This window comes from Anser brachyrhynchus, assembly GCF_964034855.1.
Source record: "Anser brachyrhynchus genome assembly, chromosome: 14".
NCBI lineage: Eukaryota > Metazoa > Chordata > Aves > Anseriformes > Anatidae > Anser > Anser brachyrhynchus.
The window spans coordinates 7,869,767-7,895,178 of record NC_137709.1 but is presented as its reverse complement, the minus strand read 5'-3'; the positions used below and the strand labels follow the sequence as shown (position 1 = coordinate 7,895,178).

The 25,412-nt window shown below is 43.4% G+C and overlaps 1 protein-coding gene across 12 annotated transcripts in view; it reads right to left on the bottom strand.

Moving 5' to 3' along the window:
* Window positions 1–25,412, bottom strand: part of SGCD (sarcoglycan delta) — a 526,403-nt gene that overhangs the window by 119,371 nt on the left and 381,620 nt on the right. For 5 of the 12 annotated variants that reach the window (XM_080554840.1, XM_080554843.1, XM_080554842.1 and 2 more), the window contains one exon: window positions 17,930–18,115. In XM_080554840.1, the coding sequence (XP_080410966.1) occupies window positions 17,930–18,115 (186 nt within the window). Of the gene's footprint in view, window positions 1–17,929; window positions 18,116–21,839; window positions 24,963–25,412 lie in introns of those variants that run through there. The other 7 variants (XM_080554836.1, XM_080554838.1, XM_080554837.1 and 4 more) reach the window with 5 other exon arrangements.

The window sequence follows — 25,412 nt, the reverse complement described above, 5'->3', positions numbered from 1 at the left end:
AAGAGACTTCAGCTGTGGCCTGTACATAAAGCTGGCAGTTGCTCAGCTTTCCTGTATGTTCCCTTACCATAGACAGGACCATCAGCTGATTTCCATTCACAAAGGTAGTAGCCAAGTCTCGAAGTGACATACTTCCAAAACAAAGGCCTTGCAGTCGCACTGGGCTACAATGGCCACTCTTGTTCCTGAAGTGCACACGATGTCTTCTTCACAAAGAGCTGCTCCACCAGTCCCATACCACAGTCATGGCAGAGCCACTGGCTCAGAGCTCTTGGGGAGCCGTGTGTTGCTGAAGGGACACAAGAGCGAGTATCTCATGTCAAGGATGTCTGCTGAATCCAGACAACGAAATGCAGGATGGCTTTCACAATGCATCACAGCATGAATTGTCTGCGTTGTTCAAAGCAAAGGAAGACTTTCAAGCTCTCCCAGCTTTCTCCTTGCATATAACACCATTCCTTATGCTAGACAGCTTGAAACCTGCTGCAGACTGAATGCTGAAAGTTACACCAGCAGAAAGGTTTCGCCATAAAAATCAGCAATCAGATCTGGTTAGCAAGTATGCATTTAACCTTGGAAACATTAGCTGGATTGAACCTGACTGCTGATGAGTTACCCTTCCTTGCCTGACTGGAAGGTCATAAACATCCCTGATATTAATGGTCTGGTGGAAGTCAAGGCTCCATGCAGATGGAGTGTTCTCTCCCCATTTCTCATCCACTGAGAACTTTCTGCACCACTTGTTCAGCAAGTGGGCACTTTGAATAATGTGGGAAAACGCCACTTAGCTATTCAGAGGGTTCCTCTGTCTCACTGCTGCAGTACTGCCAAGTTTGCTTCAGGACAGAATTTTATTCTGTACCTATTTTTCTTAATCTAAAGGTCTGTTTTAGAGATCTGTTCTACAAAATGATAGTGCTGGTGCTCATTGCTCTGTTCTAACAGCAGCTACATTTATTTCATCCTTTCAGTGGGAGTGAGATTGCTTCTCTTTGACTCAGTGGGAGGGAAACTTCTGCGATTTTTTCATGCCATTGCTTGAGTGTGTGCATTGCAGCAGCTTCTCTTACATTAGGACCAGGATAATAAGATTAGCAGAGTGAGGCTGTAGGGCTCTTCCTCTTCCCATTATTCTGATCAAGTTCTTTCTTCCCCCCAGAGCCACCCACAAGTGACTGAATGTGTGTGCTAAGTACGCACTTCTCTCTACATTTCTTGATGTTCTTCTACATACTACTCTGCACTAGAAACGCAGAGGCAGTGAGACTTCAGAGAGGAATGAAGCCCACAGGCAGATACAGAGAAGTACATTTGGGATATTCTCCTCCACAGACTGCAGTGCAGCTCCAACCTCAAAACTACTTCGCTGAAGATGCTTGAGACTGTTCATATATTGCCATGATATGAGAGTCTGCACTCTCCTACACAGCATCACGTGGAGAGATACCTTCCCAAAGTGCGGAGGCATTTACAGCCAGCAATTCCCAGCTTTCTGTGGGCAGGTATTGCACTTTCATGAATGCTAAACTGGATTTCTCCTCTCAGAGAGCCACTCGCAAGGCTGAAGACCCACTTTGCCCAGTGGCAGTGCCAAACAAGTAACAGCCTTACCTGGAAGTCAGCCTTTCTTATGCAAGACACCAGAAGTTGTCCCTGCACAACACATTCATTTAAAAATACTTGGAAAGTGTTCTAAAAAGTGCCCTTATTTCAGCTCACTGAGTATGAAATGCATGCATAATGTTCAGTAAAGTTACAAGAAGATAATTTTATTGCTCATAATATTCTGCCTTACTGAGTCCCTTAGGGCAGACTCCATAATCCACTGAGCACGGGAGTATCCCAGTGGGTAAGTCTACATTGCTTCTGTAAAAAAGAGCAAAGGGGAGTCCTGGGAGCAGCTGAGAGCACAGCGCACTGCCACGCTCACATGCCTCCTGGCCACATAGGGGCCTCCCAGGCGACTTGCACAAACTCCTGCAACAAGTCATCCTGAGCACGGCTGCTGCCATCCTAAACTGTGCCCCGGCAGACTGAGCCACCTGGCCTGCACGGCTCCCCACAGCCCCTATGAGCTCCAGGAGACAGTTTGCAGACACAGCCGTGGGCTGAGCTCCCAAGCTTGCTGTCTGGAGAGGCAACAGGTTTTGCACTGGGCGCTTGTTCATCCAAACAAGTCCCCTGCTCTATCTGGAAATCTGGGGCAATCAAATATTTAACGTATTGAACGAGAGCACTCCCAGCTAAGAAGAACAGCAATTAAAGACCTGCTGACTCAGCATGTATCAAAGGGGAAGCGACTCAGTGGGGAATAGAAATATTCTGAAGGAGCCAGACGTTTGCATTGTACCAGGCCAAGAACTGATATTAACGGCATCCCAAACAAGCTGAGGACAATGTTTGCTTAAAATCCCCAGTGGGGAGCTGCACTGACTAGAGAGAAAAAGCAAGAAGAAAAAGGGTATTTTGGAGTTTATAAAGAACACATCCTCTATACTGCAATAAAGGCAACAGAAGAGGGCACTGTTATGGTCCTAGGCATGTGGAACCTGTCTGGACGCCTCAAGGACCAACTTAAATATTTTAGGAAACATACTTTTTTCAGCTTTCTCTGCAAGCTTACCCACTTCTATGAGCACGTCAGGCACACGTGTGTTTTATTACGGGACCAATCTCAGTATTTCTCCTTAGTGTCTGCAGGAAAAGGTGTGTGTGCTGCATACCAGCCCTGAATCAATGCTTTGACTCTGAAAGAAGATGCGTCCAAGTCTGATCACAGATACTGGATCTTAAGGTCACATCTGATTTTGCTTGTACAGAAGACAGTGCAAGTAATCGCTGACTTAGCACACTGACAACACTCATGCAAAAAGGTTAGAAAGCAAACCTCAAGTCCAATAAACTCTTAGATGAGTTTAATGAAAATATAAATGGACCTGCAGGCATTAGTATCCACATGAACACGGCTGCTGTGAGTACACAGGTTCTGTAAATACCAAGATTATCTGAAGTGACAAAGGAACTTTCTGCATTTCATTGTCAGGAGACGTCAAAAGTCTAAGCAATGGAGAAGTTCCTATAGCCACTGACTGACGTTGAACAGGTATCTACTATATATTTCTATACCCTTACAGATAAGCATGTAGCATCGCTCACTGATCAGCAGCAGGACAGGCAGCAGCACAGAACTGGACTGGAGTCTACATCCTTCTGGTTACCAGATGGATTACGCATCCACATTGCTATAAAACCACGCTGATATGCAAGTAACTGCAAGTCAGCACGGATTGGCAAACTTACAATTTACCAGTCATTCCTTTGGGAAAATGTCTTTCATGTCACCACATTGTTATGACATTTGGAAAAGTAAACCAAGGACAAACTTTCTCACTGTAATATCAGGAGTGTGATTTACAAACCACAAGGGCAAGCCAAACCTGTTGTTTGCTCTCTGCTCCAAAATGTTCCTCCACTTCCTTTTCCTAAACCTTCCTGGTGCCCTGGTAAATATCCCAACAAAATTATTCACATGTAGAAGCAACATCCTTATCCCATTGCCAGAACAAGGTCACTTGAGGAAGTCTGTGTTCAGGTGTTCATTTTTAAGTTTGGCTAACCTTAAAAATGCCCTTTAAGCACATATCGCTTTAGCCCTAAAATACTTAATCATTAATGATTTAAAGCAGAAAGGAATTTAAGTGAGTTAGACATCCTGTAATAGGCCTTTTGACTAGGGCTATTAGGAACATTTTGGTTCGGTTCAGACATAATTTATCATCCTGAGAGGAATGTGGAATTCACCTGAAAGGCAGGCAGCTCCTTCTGCTCTCGGAGGTCTTTCCTTAGGAAAAGAAGGGGGTGGGGGGCAGAAAATCCATTCAGCTCTTTTGGTTTCCTAAATAGCTTAAGGTTATGAAAGCCAGATAGCTTCCAGTTAGGCATTTACTGCTGTCTTTAATAGCCAAAACCTATCAGAAACCTCCTGAGGCTAAACACAGAAGAGAGAGCAGAAAGTAATCATTTTATATTCCAATCCCTGCTAGGAAAAACCTGCTAAAAGAAGGTTAAGGCGCTGTAGACTGGTCTCTTTTCCGTTTCTAGCTCACTAGTTAATTATTGCAATGCAGCCAGCTCCTCAGCCAACGCGCAACTTTGCCGACTTTGGGGCACCCGGGTCACCCACAGCAGCAGCGGAGCTAACCTGGGACCTGCAGCAGCATCCCCCAACACTAAGGTACTTCTGGATAGCGACAGTAAATTAAGGAAAGGGCACAGCTTAGCTATTAAATAGCAACACAGCCATAAAATAAGACATCTCAGCATATATATGTGATTTTCAGGCTGGTGTCAACTTATAGCGATGCTCCAGTTATTCTGCGGAATAGGAAGTTTGACAGCCTTTATAAGCATGGCTCATTCTTATATGGGAAACATATAAAAATGCTGATGCATTATACCGTTGTATATAAACATGAAAAATAGCAAAGGTAAGCCAGAAAAGGTTTAAGTCCTTCAGAATTTAATAGAAAAAATATCCAGCCATCTTTCTGAGTGATTAGAGAAAATTACATCCCTATCAAACAACTGTGAAAGATAGCAAAAAGCTGCTAGGATGGACATGTTCTCTGCTTAATTTAGGAAATTCTGAACATAATTTCTACCAAGCTGTAGTAATCTTGTTGCTCCTAAGTTTTAAAGATTTTTTCCTACACAGACGAGCACAGAAAGGGAATTAAATACACAAAATACATCTCAAAATACCCCAAAATACAATGTTATGACTTGACACTGCAAACACTGTTGCCTATTACCTCCCTCCGCTCACCATAGTTTATAAATATCTATACCACAATATTACTTCAACACGGCACGTGGACCATCCTGGCACTTTGACTGCAGAAATATGGGTCCAGCTGGGCTGGCAGACGCCAGCACAGGAAAAGTATTATATTGAAGCAGGAAGGTTCATTCCTTTGATTATAACAAGATTGCGTTCGATGCCTGACTTGGCATGGCTGTGTATGATTTTTAATGGAACTAAGGTTGAGAAAAATGGGAACTTATTAAAAATAAATACATCAGACCGCCTGTTACTTTTTTTAGTGAGCACTGCTGGACTGCGACAAAGGGAACACGCACACTCTGAGACTACTGTTGATTGCAAACTTTTAAAAACTAATTCTCTCATTAAAACTCAATGGGACAACTGTGATCTGATCCCTTACCCACAGGATAAAAAAGGAGGTGCAGAAAAATACAGATTGAGCAAGAGGCCACAGTAACAAAAAATGCACCACATCCATCGAGGTCATCTGTCCCTCATCCCCACGGCGCAAATACAACGACCAGGTACTGACACATGACTGCAGCCAGAAAGTAGATGCAACTATTCTGCTCCCTTATTTTTTATCTTTATCATTTTAAAGGATTTTCACTGGGGGATGGCAGCTTTGGTAACTGATTAGTGTATATTACTAAGACAATTCACAGAGCTTCTATAAGCCAGAAGGAGTCATGCTGGGAGATCTGCTTTCTGCTCTAAATATAGCAGCACAAGAAATGAAATCCAAGTGCCAGATTTCAGTGGGATTTCCCAGGGAGAAATGCACTGCACACATGGCTCATTAGAGACCTTTAAAACAAAAACAAGAACTACAGATTGCACCAGTGTAATCCCTTCCCCATGCTGTTACTGAAAACATTTTGGATGAATGGTGGTCATTTCCCCATCATGAATCTCATCTAAGTTCGTTTTCAGTAAGCATTTCAGCCAGCTCATCCAATATGAGCATCAGTGGTAACTATGGATGACCAGTGAACTTAGCCATTCAACTTCACATTTCTTATTGAAAGGTTTCATTTTAAGAATAGGAAAAGGAAAGAAAAAAATGAATACAACAGATTAGTGTACCCTCATTTGCTGGAATTCACCTGTAGTGGTCCACCAGCTGCAGGCTCTGTGGCACTTTCCAAAGCTGGCGCCAGGTTCTGTAACGCTTCAGAGCAGAGATTTGTAGCTGTTTTCAGCTTTCTGTACACAAAGCTCTCTTGGGCCCTTGTCTGTGTTTTGTACTGCATAAATTTGTTTTAAACTGACATACATAATAGGTGAGTGAAATCCATTTAACATGTCAGCCTATAGATTATTACTAACCCAAAGCAACGACAGCAACAACAACAAAACCAACAAACCAATCAGGATATGCTCTTCTTTTCAATTGCCCAAATGCTGTCTATATTTCAAAGTTTAAAACCCTTTCCTTTGCTGCCTGCCTTCTGGAGCTGCACACTGCCAGCCGATTCTCCTCTCATTTATACTTGCGTAACCCAGAAGCGATGCCACGGACTGACAACCTTGTAAGAGGAGAACTGAGTCATCCATCAAACGACTGGCTACTCCGTGTTTGTTTAGCATACTCTACAGGCAAAAGGGAATTAACTGACTTCCCAACTCCAGGCTCCGACCTCACCCACGGAACAGATTTTTCCCCAAAGCATGAAACCCTTTCCTTGTGCATACTGCTCCTGTAGTACAGTCTCTTAATGCCTTCCATTTTGATGACTTTCTTACTTGGACGGGGAACACGGCCACAGTGCTGCTCCCATGGGCTCTTGCTGCCTCGCAGAGCTCCTGACACTGCAAGTGCAGCGGTGGCACCAAGGTCTCTTACCGGCCTCAGGCTTCCCATACAGAAGATTGTTATCTCAGCCCTGAATGTGTAACAGCTCCTCATTCTCATCTAAAAGAAAAAAAGGGACTGTCTGGGCAATCCGCTCTGCAGAAAAGCTTCCTATTAAAAGGGTGCAACAGCAATAAATGTAACTCCACTGGGAAGAAGAAAAATTAAACACATCTGCCTTCTAACATAGAGGATTTTTCTCCTGCAATGTATGAGACTGAATCATTTATAATACTAGCAAAGACAAATACCTTTAGTCAATAGGTTTTGACAAGTAGCTTCAAACAAAGATGAAATTTGCCTTATAATCTATACTTGCTGGTGAACTGAATCATTCTCCCTTCTAGACAATGCAGTTTTCTGTAAAACCACACCAGAATTGCTGGGATCCACCAAATCTTTCTGTAGCCCAGCCATCAGCTGCTCACCTAAAGGTTCCTCCATTCACAAGATTCAAGGCTTTGCTGCATACCTTCTATCAATCCCATTTGATAACACCTCTCCATAAATAAGTGCACAATTTAGAAGTGGTTGGTTTGTGCGCATATATATATAATTAGCAGGAATTCCCTTTCTACCATGCAGGGAAAGTAAAGACTGTAAGAGGCATTTCATTTCTGTTTCCCAGAACAAAGAGCTTTAATGTCTTATTTTGAAAGATGATGTATTTGTTGTCAGAAACAATACCACCCTACTAAATAATCTCAATCAAACTCAGCACCTACACACGTCTATATGACTTGCACCTACACAACATACAAGTATGTCAGAGCTCTGCATACAGAACTAAAACACTTTCTTTTCATTTTTTCCCAAAAATGAAGAGGTGCACTTTGCCAAGCATGTGTCCTTGCTAAGAAAGGTCAGAAGAAGGTCACGTATGTTTTCATGTATTTAATGGCAGCTGCAACTTCAAAAATTATGACAAATCTACAACTGACAAAAAATGACATTTCCATCTCTGGCTCATCTAGAGCCCTCCTAAGAGGTCACTGAAAGATTTCAGTGCATCTAGATATTTTGTGTTTCACCATGTTAATAAAAAGCTTCAAGATCATAAAAATAAAAAATCAGAAGCATGTTCCTACTGACTCGTGCGATACAAGGTGTTAATGAACAACGCAAGAACACAGGAGAGCAGAACAGTCACGTTTTTCAACATCACACCTTCAGCATAGAGGATAAACAGCAGAAAACGGCCATATCCGCTGTTACAACACACACACTTTCATTTTTGTCATGCCTGTTTTCAGATGTGTAATACAAGAAGGGATTTTAATAGAGCCGAAGGGCGCAGGCAGAATGATTGTGCTGCCAGAAGCAGCATGAAAACGCTTGTAGTTGTAATTAGGCAGAATGCGTAATTCAAGCACCGCACGCTTGCATCCGAGACAGTGGCTGTAACGCAAGGAAGGCTCTGTGCTCTTACCAGACACGGCGCTCTGCGGGCTCGGCTCCAGGCACCCAGCACAGCTCAGCCCACTGCGCCAAACAGAGACCAGCACACCTCAGCAAGTGGAGCAGGACAGGTTCCTTACACCTGTGCCCTCCCCCCTTCAGAGCATGCCTCAGATGGGAAGAGGCCACAGTAGCTTATAAAATGTTGTGCTTGCCTTAGGGACGCATGGTGTACATCAGGATTAATGTGGCAGTGCAGTGATTTGGGTCTCTGGGCATTCTCAAAGAGGTTGCCCAGGCCCATATTCCCACGCTGAGAACACCTGCCAAACTATAAACATAGTTATTCTTCTTGGGCAGAAGAAGAACAAGGTCTGAGTTGCCTTGCCCAGCCCCAAGGTAGTGCCCTGCCCCGCACACCTCGAACTGGTGGGGCCGCTCTCCTGGGCTTTGCAGCTCAGACTTTTACTAATCAGAAACACTTGCAAGTTTTTTCCTCTTACAGTGAAAATACCACTGAAAGCCATCAGGAACTGCACAACACCAGAAATCCATGATAAAAGTGAAATGGTCACGAAGACTTAAACAAGAGGTGTATCTGCATCCCCTGTGCTCGGAGCACCCAGCTGCAGGGGACACCTTCACACAGCACGGACACTTGGAGAGGACGGACAGTGCCCGTGGACTTTTCATAAACATGCCACAAACGTGGCTTTTGAGTAACTAAATTTAATCTTAGCTGGTTAACCCACACTGAGGAATCTTTTACAAGGACCCTCAGTCACCTTAATTACACAAGGATAAAATAATTTTCAGAGACCCTGTGCGTAGGAGTAAACTTCTTTTTCCTTTTTCCTGTGGTGGGGTGGAAACTCTAAAGACTTCAATTAGAAGCAATTACTGTAGATGTAGAGCCTTCTTTGAGGTTAAGCCGCCCTTCATTTTCTCAAGAGAAGCCTTTAATTAAATGCAAATAATCACAAATTTCATATAGCAGATTGCCATAACTTCACTATTAGTTACTGGATCTCATTTGAAAAGGAAAGAGATGGGCAATAGCGCTGGGTGGATGAGAAGTAATGAGAACTCAAGAGGTCAGGGCTGAATTACCTGTGTAAATCTATTCCTCTCCTATAAATCTGTCTGCAACCATATCATTCCAGTGTTAACAGGTTGTCCTTCATGCAAGTGCACTGGAGTGTAGTCCCATAGAAACTCGGGCCTCAATGCAAATAATTACCTCAGTCCATCTTACTGTTGACCACGGCAGTGAAAGCGGGATGGGTAATGGGGAAGATGTAATTGAAATGGAAATGACCAGAACTAAAATGTAAGTTGTGATGAATTCAAATGGTATATTCAACCTCATCTCCATAGCAGAGCTCTGGAAGAACAGGCACGTGAAATGGCAGCAACCACCAGTGAGTATCTTAAAGACATTTCTCAGATCAGGTACGGTAGCACATGAGTAGAGAAGAGGCATCCAAGAAGAGATAATGTAGCGTCCGCAGGAGGGAAGGGGAAGCACACAGTCCACACAAGCAAAGATTTGTAATTTTGTCCACAAAACTGTGAAGTTTTACAATCCATTCTGAACATTACTTAAGGTAAACGCACACAAAGGTAGGGAAAATCTGCCACTTTCCTTACTCCCCTTCTCCTCCTGTTTGACTAAACAGAAGCTCATCACAGCTAATGAGCAGCAGTTAGTTTGCAAGCTAGGGCTTCATGCAAAGAGCTTGGGCTTCTTCTGCTTCATACTTTGCACAGGAATTTACAGTGCTGACGGAGAGCTGCCTCCATCCCCTTTTCACAGATTATGTGCAACAACCCAAGATGCAAAACAACGGGGTCAGGACCAAATGCCAAGCAACATTTTAAGCATCAGCTTTCTGAAAAGCTGATGGCTCTGCAGTTCCAGGATAAGTTGAAAGAGGTGCGGAGGCTACACCAAGTAGCATCTCAGCCTTAAGGAAGCCACAGAGAAGAGGTGCTTCAGAAGAATTACACTTTTGTTATGGAAATGACTGCTCAGTTTTCAAAGCTGAGAAGGTCATTGCTCTCTGACACGCAGAGAGTTCAGCAGGGATATCAGGGAACTCTAAAAGAAAGAAGAAATGCAGGGAACAAGGGAAGGAGGAGCAGAAAACTTGCTACAAAGATCAGCTTGGCACGTCATTTCTGTGTAGATTGCCAAATTAAATCATTTCTCCTACTGTACTGTGAGAATATAGGGAGGGATCAGATTGTAAGCTATTCAGAGGACTAACTGATTATTGGCATTTTAGCAGCGAGCTTGTTTTTGTTCTTTTGCACATTTATAATAATACCTTTTACACGTTCCTTAAGAGACAAATCTCTCTCTGCTTCAGAACTGCTAGTCTGAAGAACTTTTGTTGGCACTGAGAAGAATGCTAATGTGAAATATCTTATTTCTTCAGATGAAAGAGGAGCTGAGAACAATCCCCTCTGGAGGGAGGTGGCAGAAGCAGGATCTGCGATCCAGAGTTTATGATCCACCCCCCTGCACAGCCCACCCCTGCCCTTGTCGCTGATCCCTGGGTCCTGCTGCTCTCGCTTCCCATCACACTCCCCACAGCACAGCAGGGACTTGGGGCACCAGCAGCCAGGACCCTCTCTGTTCACAGGCAGGAATGCCTGGAAATGAAGCTTTAGGCCCGAGACCAAATGCTCAGCTTCACAGTAGCAGGGATTTGTGTGGTTTGAACTGCCCGCTCTTCCCCAACTATTTTTGTCCCTCTGGTCTTGACAGAGCCAAACAAAGCCATAATGTGTTTTTAATGCAGTGATGTTTTTTTCCTGCTGGGGAGGTGTACAGGAGAGTGGCTATTCAGTCTTGACAATGCAGCCCATAGAGCAGATGTTCCAGATAACGTTTGCCTTATGCATACATTGAACTGCAAGTACGAGGAGAGGGGTGTTGCTGCATGTTTCTGACAGCTTCTTTCAAATCAGAAGCAGTACTAACCCAGGGATGTTGGGATCCCAGGGTATCTGGGTCCCAGGGCTAAATTCCTGGCAAGAAAATAGCACTGATAAAAGCTTTGTCTGGCACAGGGAACATTCATAATATCCCCCACTCCTAGCAGGTAGCAAGCACAAGAGCTAATGCAGCAGCTTCTTCCACAGTGGGGACACCAGTAAGACTGCTTTTTTCTGCCTCTGTAAAACACGAACTGAATATGCTTGAGGTATTCCTGCCTCCTGGATATATACTTCTGTTCAGAAGTGAATACAAACAGTGCTTGAATACAAACAGCGGCTTAAAAATGATTGGAAAGCAAGAGCTGGAAGCTTGTTCATTGAGATGGAAGCATGACCACGTAATCTGCAGTTCTCCATGAAACCCAAACCAAAGTATTTGAGGGAAAGGAGCCATCTACCTTCACAACAGACTGTATACCACAGACTGCCTTGTGCAAGATCAAAGAATTACCTAAATGATTGTACTGTAGCATATCCAGCTTGATTTAGAGGTACTAGTAGAAGATTCACCATTTCTTTCGATTCCATGGCGTATGCATATCCAATGCCATGGCAAGGCTCTGAAAAACTCAGAGTTTTTTTAGAGAGTAAAAACAGCGAGGTAAAAATCTGAGCTCCTTTCATCCCTGTTTGGTAACAGGAGACAAAGGCCTTATGTGCTTATGCTGGCTGAGAAGATTAGTACATATATAATAAAAATTAAATATCAGAGACTGAGTTTTCAGAAGTGTAGCATGTCATTAGGACCAGAAGTTTGACACTCTGTAAGGATGCAACAATGGAGGAATTAACCTTTTAACAAAATCATACCATATCCTATTAAAACTATTTTATTCTAAACTCCAAAGGAGTGAAGGTAAAGATACTATATGTATCTTAAAAAAAAAAAAGATACTTTAAGACTTTTCATACAGATGCAGAAGCTCTGGGAATGAAATTAAGATCTCTAAAAATAGTAAAAGAAAAGCATAATTTTTTCCCCTCAATCCAGGAAAAAGAAAGTTAGAATTTAGTGTAAAAAATTGCAAATAAAAAGCATTACAATGAATGGCTGGCTCCACTGATGACGATGCTAGATTTCCTACTAGATTCCACATGATTAAGGATTTCATCCATAGAAATTTCTTCACTTAGCAGTACAGTCACTCAGTCTTGCTGGTTTTGTCAGTTGCCTACAAGATTAAGATCTTTATATCAGAAGATGCAGTCCACGTGAATGAGAAAATAAATGAAATACACAAAGCTCTTGGGTAATATGGGCAGTCATAAAAAATTGCTTGTTTTATAAAAAAGCAACATGAATTAAGATGGAAAAGTGCATAATTTTGTGTATGTAAAGGAGAGAAAAAAAACATTCTTTCCTCAATAAGGGTATAGTAATATTAATTCTAACAATTTTAGCTGACCGATCGCAGTTGCACTGCAAAGCAGAATCTGAAAAGCAGACCAGATTTATTTCCCATGTTGGTTTTACCATTGCACCAAAAAAGACCCCAGAGAAATCATGAAGAGGGAATATAAACTGCACACTCATTTTATTCTGAGGTAATTTTTAATTAAAAAAATTAGAACAGACTATTACTTTAAATCATTAATAAAAGAATCCAGCCTATTAAAGTGATGAGCTTTCCTAACTCTAATCCATCCTTACCGCTGTGTTATTACCCTACTGTTTTCCTGTAATTAAAATGTGGCAGGTAGTTTACACACAAGAGGGAGTAATTGTATTGGAAATAACAGTTCATAACCAAATTTTAAAAGCTTATTTTTCTTATCAACTTTTAATAAAGAAAGCAAGATAATAATGATATTTAGCTTTTCTGCCACCTACAGCAGCATTTTGTCTCTCTAAATTGTTAACACTTCATTCAGTGAAGCTAAAACATATCTTTTCAACTATGAATGCAGCCTAAAGCAAAAATAAAATATCTCAACCATCTCAGTCATTTGTTTTTGCTCAACTTAAATCAAAAACCTTACGCTAAAAGACCCTTACCTTCAAAAAATCTTGTGTGGTTCTGGAAGTAGAAAACAGAGTTGAACCATGCTATGGTTAGGAAGGACCCCAACCACAGCCTGACCAGGCCAGGAAGGAAAAGCCCCTTTCTCTTCTGCATCCTAAGGAAGAAGGAGCAAGACAGATCACTGTCTGCTCATTTCTATGTTGCACTTCCTCAAAGGTGCATTCATGGGTGGCACAAGCAGTCTGCATGAATTTGCTCAGATATGAAAGCAGCACATATTTCTCCTGGCTTGGGGGAAGACGTTAACCTTTACTCTTGAACGTTCTTTCCTGAATACCAAAGTTGCAGAATATTTTCCTTATAAAGACTTTTCTACAGTTTTTGCTCTGTATGATTCTTAGAAAGCAGTTCTTCAGGAATTTCAAGCCTTGCAAGCCAACTTGAAGGAAATTATTTATTATTACTTATAGGCTCGTAATATCTGCCAGTATATAGCACTGCAGGATGCTGTACACAAACAGCTTCTATCCCAAAATACATACAGTCCAAAATATATGAGTAGGCAACTGTAGACAGAAACACCAGGGCAGAGCAAACAGACAGATGGACAGAGAAGTAGGTGGACATTTGCCATTTAAACATAGCCACAACAGAACAGAAATATGCAGCATCTCATATGCAAGTATTTTATAGCATGTGCTCATCTGCAGTCATGGGCAATGTTAACGCTAACAAGCTACATCACTGGATGCTAATGCAGGTGGACCATAACGAAAACGACCATTAAGAGCTCTGGTTCCAGCCTTATAATTAGCTTGGCACCTACAGATCCTTGAGGGGCTCAACCAAGCCCTACATAGCTCAAGGTTGAGTAAAACCCACATAAGACTACAGGATACAGCCCAAGCCAGCACCTGGTGGGCATACTGAGTGGGTAAGTTCCATACACAGCCCACAGGCATTAGTGTTTTCTCCCCAAACCCAATATGTGTAAACCACATTGTCCAAAATCCAAATGAACTGGAGTTCCCTTTACCTATATACCATCAGAAAGTTTAGCGCTGGATAGTGGTTTCTACCTCAATTAGGTTTGGTGACCTCCAAGGTGCATTGGGGTTTCAACCCAAATTGGCAGCTTTGGTTCAGATTCATTCTGTGGTTTGGCTTGAAAATCAAAGTAAAGTTTGGAGGTAGCAACCTTCACAGAGCTTCCTGCAGCATAGCTCTAATGCAAATGAACTGGATAAATGGACCTGACTGTGTGAACCAGCTGTGGGACAGGCAGATGATGTTTCAGGTCCCCTCCAGGCCTGTTTTTCATACAGCTTGTGCCTGGAAAAATCATTTTAAAAACAAATCGAGGATCAAATACCACAGAAGGACTGAGTGACTGCACCAGAGAACAGACTAGACGGTGACCGAATGGCCACATGTGAACATGACACTGCTTTGACAGCCCTGTGTAAAAAGTGATAGCCACGCTTACGTTTACGCCTTCCACGTTCACATTAAAGCAAAACCTAGAATAAATTAGTTATGCCTTGCATATTAAAGCCACAGATTGGAAGCTTATGCTTCGATTTCGCAGGAGTTTCTTCCCTGAGCACGAGCAGCAGGGCATGCAGAGGGGAGAGAAAGGGAATTCAGGGACATGGACATGGAGTGGATGAATAGTACCCAACATGCTGTAGAAACCACATGAGAAGGCGTCCCCCACTCCCCCCCAAGATTGTCTCACTTCCTCTCCTCCCTTCTCCCCACCCCATTATCAGCATTTAGGACATGCCTGAGTTTTCTTGAGCAGGTTTGCTGTGCTCATTAAAATAGAGTGAGTGCTTATCGGCTATAATGAGCACTCATTAAATTCTTCTAAGTGCCAGGACTGTCCTGTGGAGCTGAACACACCCAGGTTCTGGGAGGAGAGCTCAGGAGTGGGAAGATACTGGAAATGTGTTTTCCACAACAACAAAACTATAAAACTTTCCCCTCCTTTTTTTGCTCTGCAAGCACCGGGGTAGCTCAGACCTGCTAAGCAGCAGTTCCTGCTTACTGACTGCTCCAGTCGTTCTCCGGCCCCAGAAGACCTCTCAGCTCCTCTTATCAGAACAGGAACAAATTAAAGATTTTGCGTATTTGCATCTCCTCATTTGAGGATATCCCTACATTTGTTATTTAGAGATAAAAGTGCTTCTAAAAATTCACTTAAAGTGGTTTTCTCAGCCTTGGGGAACGGCGCAGAAGGAATTGCAGAGTGGGATCCAAAGCAGCTGGCGAGGCTGCAGGACGAGCAGATCAGGAGATGAACAGAGCCGTGCCCACATGCAGCACCTCTTAAACACACGTGCTGCAGGTGGCAGGACTTCCTCAACCAAGCGGAAGGCCACACAAACGTAGCTATAACTTAATCTATGGCTGTACCACTCCTGGCACCAGCTAGGCCGCATCTGCGGTGTGACGGGCCCTCCCGGTCCCCAGCTCCAGCCACACCCAGAGCTGATCGCAGCGGCTCAGGCTTGAGGCCCAGCCCTGTCAGACTCCCCACAGACCTCACCAGTCAGCAAAGCAACATCCTCAGCCGAACACTCTTCAAGACCACACACCAACTACCCCTGGGGACCTGCCTGGTCTATTTTTAATCTGTTTGGCCGAGTCATTAGGTCCCAACACAGGTAGCAGAGCTCTAACTTTAAGCTATAAGAGCCTCACACGTGGCTGCTGGGCTCTCACCACTCTTTCAGTGAGAGCCCTATAACCATAAAGCAGTTCCCATTACAGGATTCAGTGCTACAGTCTATGCTTTCATCACCAAAAGCTGTTCATCACCCACTAACACCAAAACATATGAATTAACTAAAAACATACACAAATATACTTTACCCTGGACTAATCCCCAGTGAGTCACAGAGGGTGAGGGACTATTTAAGGAAACTTAAATAGTTTCAGACAACAGCTTGAAGCGCAGCACATCCCCTAAAAAGCCAGCATATACGCTGGTGGGGGAGAGAGAGCTGCTGGAAGGGGGAGGTTTCTGTAAGTGTCTCTAGCAGATGATGCTTCTGCAGATGGCCTACAAAATGCAATGGATCAGAAGTGGGCTGTGAGGGCAAAAGGATCAGAGTAGTTCACCTCGTTTCCCAAGCGATCTGTAGAGAGCAGACTGACCACCATCAAATAGCAAAAATCATGGGACTGGCATCCCAAATTTAGGTTATTCTGGATAAAGTTGTTTTAAAAAGTGAGTACCTGAAATCCTGTTATCTCATGCTTCGGCTAATAATCATACTGCTGTCTAGGACCAGGATACAACCACATCTACTATCACCTCAGAAATACCAATTTTTCTACTGCATTAATGTAATTACCACAATTCAGCAGAAGATATATAGCAAAGTGGCATCAATTTCATAAGAATAAATAACTGGCCTGATTAAGAATTAATTGCTCCAGTTTGGCTCACCCTTCACCCACTTGCAGGAGCTTTCTGTGAATTACTGCTTTATAATTGCTTGCTCCCTAAACATACAAGCATTACAGCCTTCTGCACACCTTGACAGCATACCAGTTAGAGAAAATGAACTCTACATGTTCCCCTGACACTGTATCCAGCAGACAAAATATAGTAAGTCAGAGATTGTTTACCCAATTCTCATGGCCCATTAATGACATAATACTGGACACAGCTGTGCAGGACTTCACAAGACCAAAGCAGAGAAAGAAATGCTAGGAGACTTCAAATGCACTACTCACATCAGAGCCTGGCTGGGGAAGTCCTTGAAACTGGTCTAGGAGATTTTAACCTTACAGTTTTCTCACAAAGTAAATCCAGGATTAAAGCCTCAAACTTGGTTTCTCTTGAAGATCCTAATGGTCCTAAAATAGCTCCACCTGACCAGGGTGGCAGTGACTGCTTTGAAAAAGGGGGGGGGGGACAAGTAATTTCATTTTCTCTCTGCCTGATCAAATTATCTACTGAAAAACTGGTAAGGCCTGCCTTTTATAAAGGCTTTGCCACATGCTGACTTTTGGTGTGTTTGAGCAAGGGGGGCAAAGTTCACCCTATAAAAAAAGGCACCCCTTTTTATCCCCAAAAGTTTGAGCAGAGCTCAAGCGATGTGCTGGGCACATAAGGCTCAGAAACCATCATTTGCCCCAGTGCAACCTGCCTCTCAGTACAGAACTCCTACGTTTTTTCAGGGGCTTCTGGAGAGCTAAGTCCAGCCAGGGAGCCTGTGCAGCAAGCGAGTGTTGCTGGCAGGGCTGACACACCAACCACAACACAACAAAAATGCTCCACCTAAATACTGCACCCAGAGACACTTTGGAAATTTTGTTTTACTTCTGTGAAGCTTTTTGAACTGCATTTTTATGACCTTTCATACATTTCATTTCAGTACGTTAACTTTCCCCAAGAAAAAGGCAAACCAAGTTTCATGACTTCCCAATCATGGAGAAAAACAGAAAACACCTAAGAGAAAGTCTCAAACTCATTCCTAACCCCCAATTAAAAATACCCTTATCCAGTAATTTAAAAATACCTTTTAATTAAATGTTGGGGGTGGGGGGCTATACATAAAAATATGTATATATACTTTTATATATAAGTGTGTATAGATATATATATCAATAGGATAGAAGAACGTGATTTGTGATGCTGAGATGATTCCTCAGCCTGGCAATCCTGCAAACATCCCTAACAGTCATCCTCCAGCAGAAAAAAAAAAAAAAAGGATTGTTGGATAATTTTTTTTTCCTCCCTGTAACAACAGCTATCCATAGCAACTAAAACACTCATTGAAGCCATATCTGAATTCATGCACAGAGAAACAACCATCACCCTCCCTCATTTTCCCTGCAGCTTTTAGGGTAACCCCCACTACTTACAATTGTGAAGTTCATAACCTTCAGAATCCAGATGGTCATAGCAAGGTTCACCAGGATTAAAATCATTAGGAGCAGCACAAAGAAATAGAGGCATCTCTTCCTCCAGCCATAAATCCCCACTTTGTATACCTGGGGTCCTTCCGAGGTCTGCATGGTGCTCCTGTGTGCGTACTGTTCCTGAGGCATCTGAAATAATCACAAAAAAAAATAACCACGTGTATTAAGCAGCAAGACAAATCCAACGATAAAAACTGCTGAGGACTTGTGTCTGTGCCTGTTAGAGGTTTAGTTGTTTGTTTGGTTCCCCCCCTCTTTCTCTCAGTTTACCAGCTGGGCAGCATCTTCTTGAATCACCTTGGTTCTGCATTATTTTTCTTGCTGCTTACTCTATGCAGTACCACACTGAGAAAAATTTATGTATTAGATGTATATATTTATAAACACACATAAGCATGCTGTCTAAAGGTATCCTATGGAGATCACTCTCAAATGACTCTGCTCACCGCCCCAGGTTTTGCAAGGCTGGCACTCCAGGGCTTCGAAGGATCCTGAGGGGAAAATTCTGCATGCATTTGGTAAAAGAAGTTGAGTTCAGCAGTTTGTTTTGAAGATGCAATATTACTTCTCAGAGGCTTTAATTCAACAACAACAAAAAAATCATCTCAAATAAAATCATTCCTTACAGCCAAAGAAAAAAGGCAAGGGGAAAACGTTTGTCTTTTTCTCCCCACCTCCAACTTCATTAACCAAATAAACTTGAAGCACAAAGTTCTCCAGCTACCACAGCGCTAACAAATTGTCCCCAAATATCTACACCGATTTAACAAGGACTCTGACACCCTGGTCAGGCAGGCACAGCACGCTAGGACAAGACTGGAGCCAAGAGCAAGGAAAGGGGGAAGGAAGGAAACCTGGCACCAAGGAGACCAGAAGGGCTATGAGGTGTGGCAGCATCCCCAGGAAAAGTTTGCTTTTCAGTCCCCCATAGCCAAGGCGAGCACAGCCACCCCTGTGCACCCCAGTACCCAGCTTGCTGTGGGCAGTCGGGGTCTGGCTGCCCGATGTTGACGAAAGGAGACTTAAACGGCATTGCAGCCTGAGGAGAAGGAGGGTGGTGAATGGATGTTCCTGTGGAGGTGTTTTTGCCCCATGAATATAGGTATTCACCTTCTTGCCCCCCACATTTGGAGGGCGGAAAGCCACTTTCACAGGCTTCCCCCAGGGAACAGATTCACACATTTTCAGACTTGGCCACACAGACTGATGATATTAGAGATGATCTGATAACGTGCAGTTTGCTGGATATTTTGAATTTGAGACTTTAGACAGATAAGAAGCCACCAGACACATTCCTGTGCTACTGATTCAATATCACGGGCTTCTTCCTCAGGGTATCTGGCATCAATGCTTGCATTCAGTGAATTACAAAAATCACAAAACGGGGGGAAACAATGGACGTTCCTCTCTGCGGAAGCATGATCCATAAGGGCAGAACAAAACAATGGTAAAAATAAGATGCTCACTGATAGCAGCTTGCGTTTGTTTGTTTACCATTAGTTTCATAGTTTTTCCTTACTTTTAGAGGAATTTGCTAATAGCTTCATATTCCAGCACCTAATTAAACACAGTGTGCAGTAGGCAATGGTGCAGAGCCCTTGGCAATGAAAGGGTCGACATAAGGTGAGTTTCTCCCTGGCACAACTTTTATTCAAGCATTGCTCTCGGGATGAAGTTAGCACTCTGTCTTTGTTGTCCCAATGCTGAAGCCCATATGACTGGGACAAGAACTGCCTAAAGAACCAGTAACCTTCCTTTCCCCTGCCAGGCTGAGCTCCCTCCTCTCAAACAAAGGGCCTTCACGTGCTCACAGAACTACAACTACAGTGATGTGAGCCTCAGCCAGCTCTTCCATGCCTGCAAGCCTGACTTTTTTTTTCTAGCTTTCTCTGAGTGTTTAAAAAAAAAAAAAAAAGATCTTCGATCCCACCACAAACCATGCCTCACTTACAACCCCAGACTATCCTGGCCCCAGCTAACACATCCTTAGAGTGGGTAGGCTCAGCCAATTTAGCATTAAGGATCTGCATCGCAGAAGAAAGGTATGTCTTTATTAAAGAGCAGTTTTGCTTGGTGTAAGTGGGCTCACCATAAATCACTTCTGCTGTTCAGACCAACTGGGGTATCCATCTCTGCACTGCAAAGCCAGCCAAAGCACTGGCAGACCCAGGGCTTTTGACAAGGGGGCACAAAGCAAGTTGCTCGCAGCAGATCCAGCTTGGTTTTCATGGGTCTTTTGGCTCACAGATGCTAAGTCAGCAACTGTAAACTGTGGAGGGCTTTGCAGCAGAGAGCTTGCCAGAACGGAGGAATGAAGTCACAAACAAATACATGCGCTTGGAGAAAAGCGGGCCTTTACACTGCTACAATCACTCAGCTCCTGTGCAAGGGAAATCTTAAAAAACAATAAATTACAGTTTCCACTACCTGAGGGAAATTATAACAACAACTACTGTACAGTCAAGGATTTTATTGCCTAATATTTTAACAGGGGATCCTGGAGAGCACATATTAAATGCAGCCTCTCCCTTAGAGAAAATGAATAAATTGCATGTCTAACCCTCTCACATCTTGAAAGGGGTCCGACCAACACGGAACAGTATGAAATACCCAGCTCAAAATATTTATTGCAAGACTTGTTTATTCTTTCTCTCCACCTCCCTTCCTCCCACTCCCCCTTGCAATCACTAGGACAGCAAAAATGCCATATTCAGGTGGGGGAAAATTTTGCAGACATCCAAGGAATTTATAGGAACAGAACATAACCACAAAAAGCAACTTGCATCCACGCAGGAGCCTGATCTTGAGAATTTCTCTGGTTTAGATAAAATATTTAGCTCACAGCTGCCCTGACAGAGATAGAGCAACTGAAGTACTACAACACACATGGTGAACATGACCTAGTAATACAGTATAAATTTATAACAAGAAAATAACATGGGAATCATAGATGGGACATTCCCTCTATATAAGCTCTCACAGAGCTACACTTAAAGCTGTATATGATTTCTAGCTAGCATTCCTTCCTGAAATGTGGCTACCAAACAAAAATGCTCATGTTTGTAGTTCTCCAGCAAGAGAAGAAAAAGTGACGGGCATTGAGTGCCGAGGTGTGTTAAGCAAACGTGTAGGCTAACAAGGACCGTAAGGCACCTGCTTAAGGAACAAGCAGTACCCACTATCAATAATCTGCCCTGTGCAGGAGGGAGAAGTAAGCTAGTCACAATTTATATTTTAGCAACTTCTCTTCACTCAAACATTATAAAGACAACCAGCAAATTAGGCACCAGAAAAAGAAGTATTACTTTGAAAGGATATCCAGCGGTTTCATTTGCAAGGTACACCCCCTTTTCAATTACTAAGCTAAGGGGAAAGGCTGCTAGTTGCTTTTTTTGTTTGTTTGCTTAAATTTGGAATTGCTACCTAATTTCATAATATCCATAAAAATAAAATACTGAAGTAAATACAGCCAGAGGATGGCGGGTGTGGGGGTGTGTGTGTGGGGGGGGGAGACGCACTCCCCAAAAGTCAGGCTTGAAAGCATCTGCCCGACACAAGAGGACTTCAAGCCACACATGCGCCACATTAGACTACCAGTACTGTATTTACCGTAAAAAAAAACACAGGATGGCAAATCATCACAGTTTAGCCACAGACAGCATTACCATGACTACAAAAGCATAGCCTGGAACCTGGGTACTCTTCAAAGAACTCTTGCTGTTAAAAAAATATGGGCAATAAGTTTTTGCACAATAGCTGCACACAGAGCCCTTAGATACAAACACTGCAAACAGAACCCAATACAAAATCCAGCCCAGTCAGATAAGCTATTCATCTTTTCACTTTAGCATACCTTCGAGATCCAGCCCATGACAAGAAAGATTTATCTCTTTTATTACGACCACCAGAAGAGTAACAGCACTGCATACCCTGATCCACACTGACTGCTTGCTGAATCCTTCTGGCAAAGAACCTTCAGCACATTCTTTCAGTAAAGCTGAAATCAGTCTCAGCTGAAAGGCATCACAAGTCAGAACTGGCACTGAGTTTCCAAAACTCACATCAGATGCCGCTAGTTAAGGCAGTAGGAGCCAGTAAATCTTTATCACATGGCCCCTTGCCCCTCCACCGCCTCCTCCTGCCCCTGCAGTAACATCTCGTGGGCAGAACACTGCTTGCTCCAGACACAACCTGGCTCACCAGTTCATCAGACAAAATGTTTTATGTGCACCAAGACAGATAAACCTCTTTCCCTTGCAAATACCATAGCTGTAATGTTTCTCGGCCATGCCAGCTTTGTAGGCTCAATGATGGCTATCAAGAGGGTGAGGCATAACATGAGGAATCAATAACGTTTCTATGCCATGGGGGTCTCTTTGATCAGTGTTTAAATCATGTGTGTTTAGTAATAGAATACTTTTAGGCTGAAAGGGGATTCAATCGGGGAAGGTGCCTTCTCCCTTTCAAGCCCACTTGAAATTTACTGCTGAAAGTGCTCTAGAGCTCATTGAAATGACTCACTGCTTCACAGACCTAAAGCTCCTAAGTCCTGTGCAGCTGACACAGCATCTTTCCTCCCTTGGCGTAGTGTGTCCCCAGCCAAAACGCCAACCTCCCCGCTGGCACTGCAGCACCGCTGAGGCCAGTCCCAGCTCAGTGACAGCGGCTGCGTCCGTGCCCACACCGTGCCACCTGGGGCTGCGTCCCTGCTCCTCCTTACACAGCCCGGCAGGAGCGTGCACCGAAGGGGGTTGGATGGGATGGGGATTTCCCGTGGGGACTGCAGGGGTAGTGCAAGTGGGGATGTGGCAGGTTTGGGGAAGGTGGCATTTATTTCCATGTATTTTTTGCCAAACTGATTTCCATAAATTTTACGTAGAAACCGTGAGCGCTGAGCCAGCCCCATATTTATAGGGGACAAAAGGGTCTCTAGTCAAAATCAGCAGGTGTACCAGAAGGTGAACACAGGCCAGCAAGAGGCTGGCACAGCAAATGTGCTGGTGTGCTTGCAGAGAGTTTGCTTAGCTGCCTGCTTGCATATCACCGAGGTGTAACAGCTTCATCAGAAAAACGAAGAGCATCCGACCCCAGGCTAACCTGTATCGTGGTGATAGGAACACATTTCTAGAGATGAGAGAGATGGGCTCAAATTCCCTTGGGCCTTGGACCTACATCTCTCACATCTGCCCTCTCTTTGTATCCATGTAACCGACATCCTCTTCTCTCTCCTTTTGCTTTTTGAAACAGAAACCTTTTCTTTTGGGTTAAAATGAGAAAAAAACCTGCAGAGGTGTTCTCTGTCATATCACTGGAAGGCAATGTACTTGTGTTCGCTAGCTCTAAATCCTCTACAGATTCAACCTCTTTAATTTCTCTGTCTTATCTGCACACTATCCACCAGGTTCAAAACAACAGACATTTCTGGAGCGTGACTGAGAACAAAATTTGGCATGAAGAATGCTTTTTTGAGCCTTCCATCAACAAGACTTTTTGCCTCTTCACTCCCCATAAAACTCTCTCTCAAGCTTGACACCCCCAGGTGTCTGTTATTCCACCAGCATCGTGACCCAAAAGTGATTTATGGTCCCCAAAACTGAAATCCTCATTCTGTGCTTGTCCCTCTGCTTCTGTCAATAGTTCCCATTCCTCTATGTGTGGAGCAGGTTCTTCCATGTGCTGTGAAGACCATCACCAGTCAACACATTTCTTGGGTGTCATGGCAATGTGTTACACGTCCAGAGAGACAAAAATAGGAAGGAAACATCTTAAATAATGTTTTCTTCTTTTCTGACTAGTTTCTCTCATCAGGGTACATCACATGCAGGGTTTTTCAAATATCCAGCTTGATATTTGCACATCAACAAACTTTGCTTGGTCTGCACAGTCCAACAGTCCACTAAGAAATATATCATTTGCCATTCCCACCTCTGAAATATCTCTAAGAAATTGGACTTACTCAGCACAGGGAGCTGGGGAGACCTTGGGGATTCATCTACTGATAAAGCATCTCTGATCCAGATCCCTCAATGCTTGAGGCTACTCCGTGCCTCTAAGGTCTTGAGAGCTCATGTAATTTCCCCAGTCACCAGGGCTGACAGCATTTCAACACGAAATTCAACAAGGGCACCACAAAAGCCTCAGTTTATAAGCCAGGAGCTTTGAGAAGGTGGACTGAACAAAAAGCTGAGCATGGGGCTTCTGCTCTGCTCAGTTGCTGCTTTGCATTCAAGGAGCACTTACAGCTAAAGCTATAAACATATTAGAGTTTGCCAGAACAAAACAAAGTAACAGGCAGCTCCATCTCTGAATAGTCTCTCCTAAACCAAAGGTGGTATTTTATTTTAAAGTGCTGCAAGAGTCTGTGAGCAACGCGATGTTACTATTGTTTCTCTTCTCTTGAGAAGACAAACATGTCTATTTTCTTATTTATGAGTGTTTCTTCCAAATTTCAGACTTTTTCTTCATAGCTACCTCGTCTTGATATTTTTCTTTGTCAGAATTAAAGAGAAAATGGAAAGAAAAGTTAACAAGGAAGAAAAAATTTACTTCAGTGAATTATATATTGAGCTAGCCAGCAAAGAATGTCTTCTACAACATGCCCCCCAATATGCAGCAGTACATTCACACGGCATGCAAACATCGTCCCGTATTTGCTGCCTCACACGCTGGTTCCTTTGCACTACTCAGATGATGTGAAGCAATCATAAGCCCATGTCCATCTGTGCCAAGTTTATAAAAGCTCTTTCCCACTGGAGTGTCTCAAAGCAGGGTGAACAAATATGAGAACTACACTAAAATAGCCAGCAGCAGGTGTGACTACAGGGGGCTGTGGGAACAGCAAGAGGGATATAATCAACGGAGTTTGAATCAGAAGGCAAGCTACAGGAGGTGATACTTTCCAGACTTCTGCCCCAGCATACTCTCACCCCACAGTACCAAGAAAAGCGATATGACTTGTAGGAATGTGCAAAGCAGGATCATAATATGGATTTATATGGCTGGAACCCAACCAGCATGGCACGAAGCAAGAACTGTGGGCTTAAGCGTGTGCCAAGAGCCAGAGCAAAGTCTCTGCAGTGATCCTGGATATATGCTCTCTAAAGTTAAACCTTGTTCTGCTGCATCTTCCCTCCATATAATGCGCTTACTGTGCTCATCCATTTATTCATTTGCACAGAAACACTTGCTTCTTAGTTTGCTCTTGGGAAGGACCAGGAGAAGGAATGCACATGTGGGTGTGCCTGTGGCTCTCTCATCTGCGTGCTTGCAAGAAGATGGGATCCTCCACTTTCACCTTATAGATTTAAGATACTCTGTCCACAGGTGCACATGCATGCACACACCCTTCAGTCTTTCTTGACACAAAGCAAAGCTTGAATACTTGACCTGGGTGGGGATGCAGAAAAGACATCTCTTGCAGAGGGAG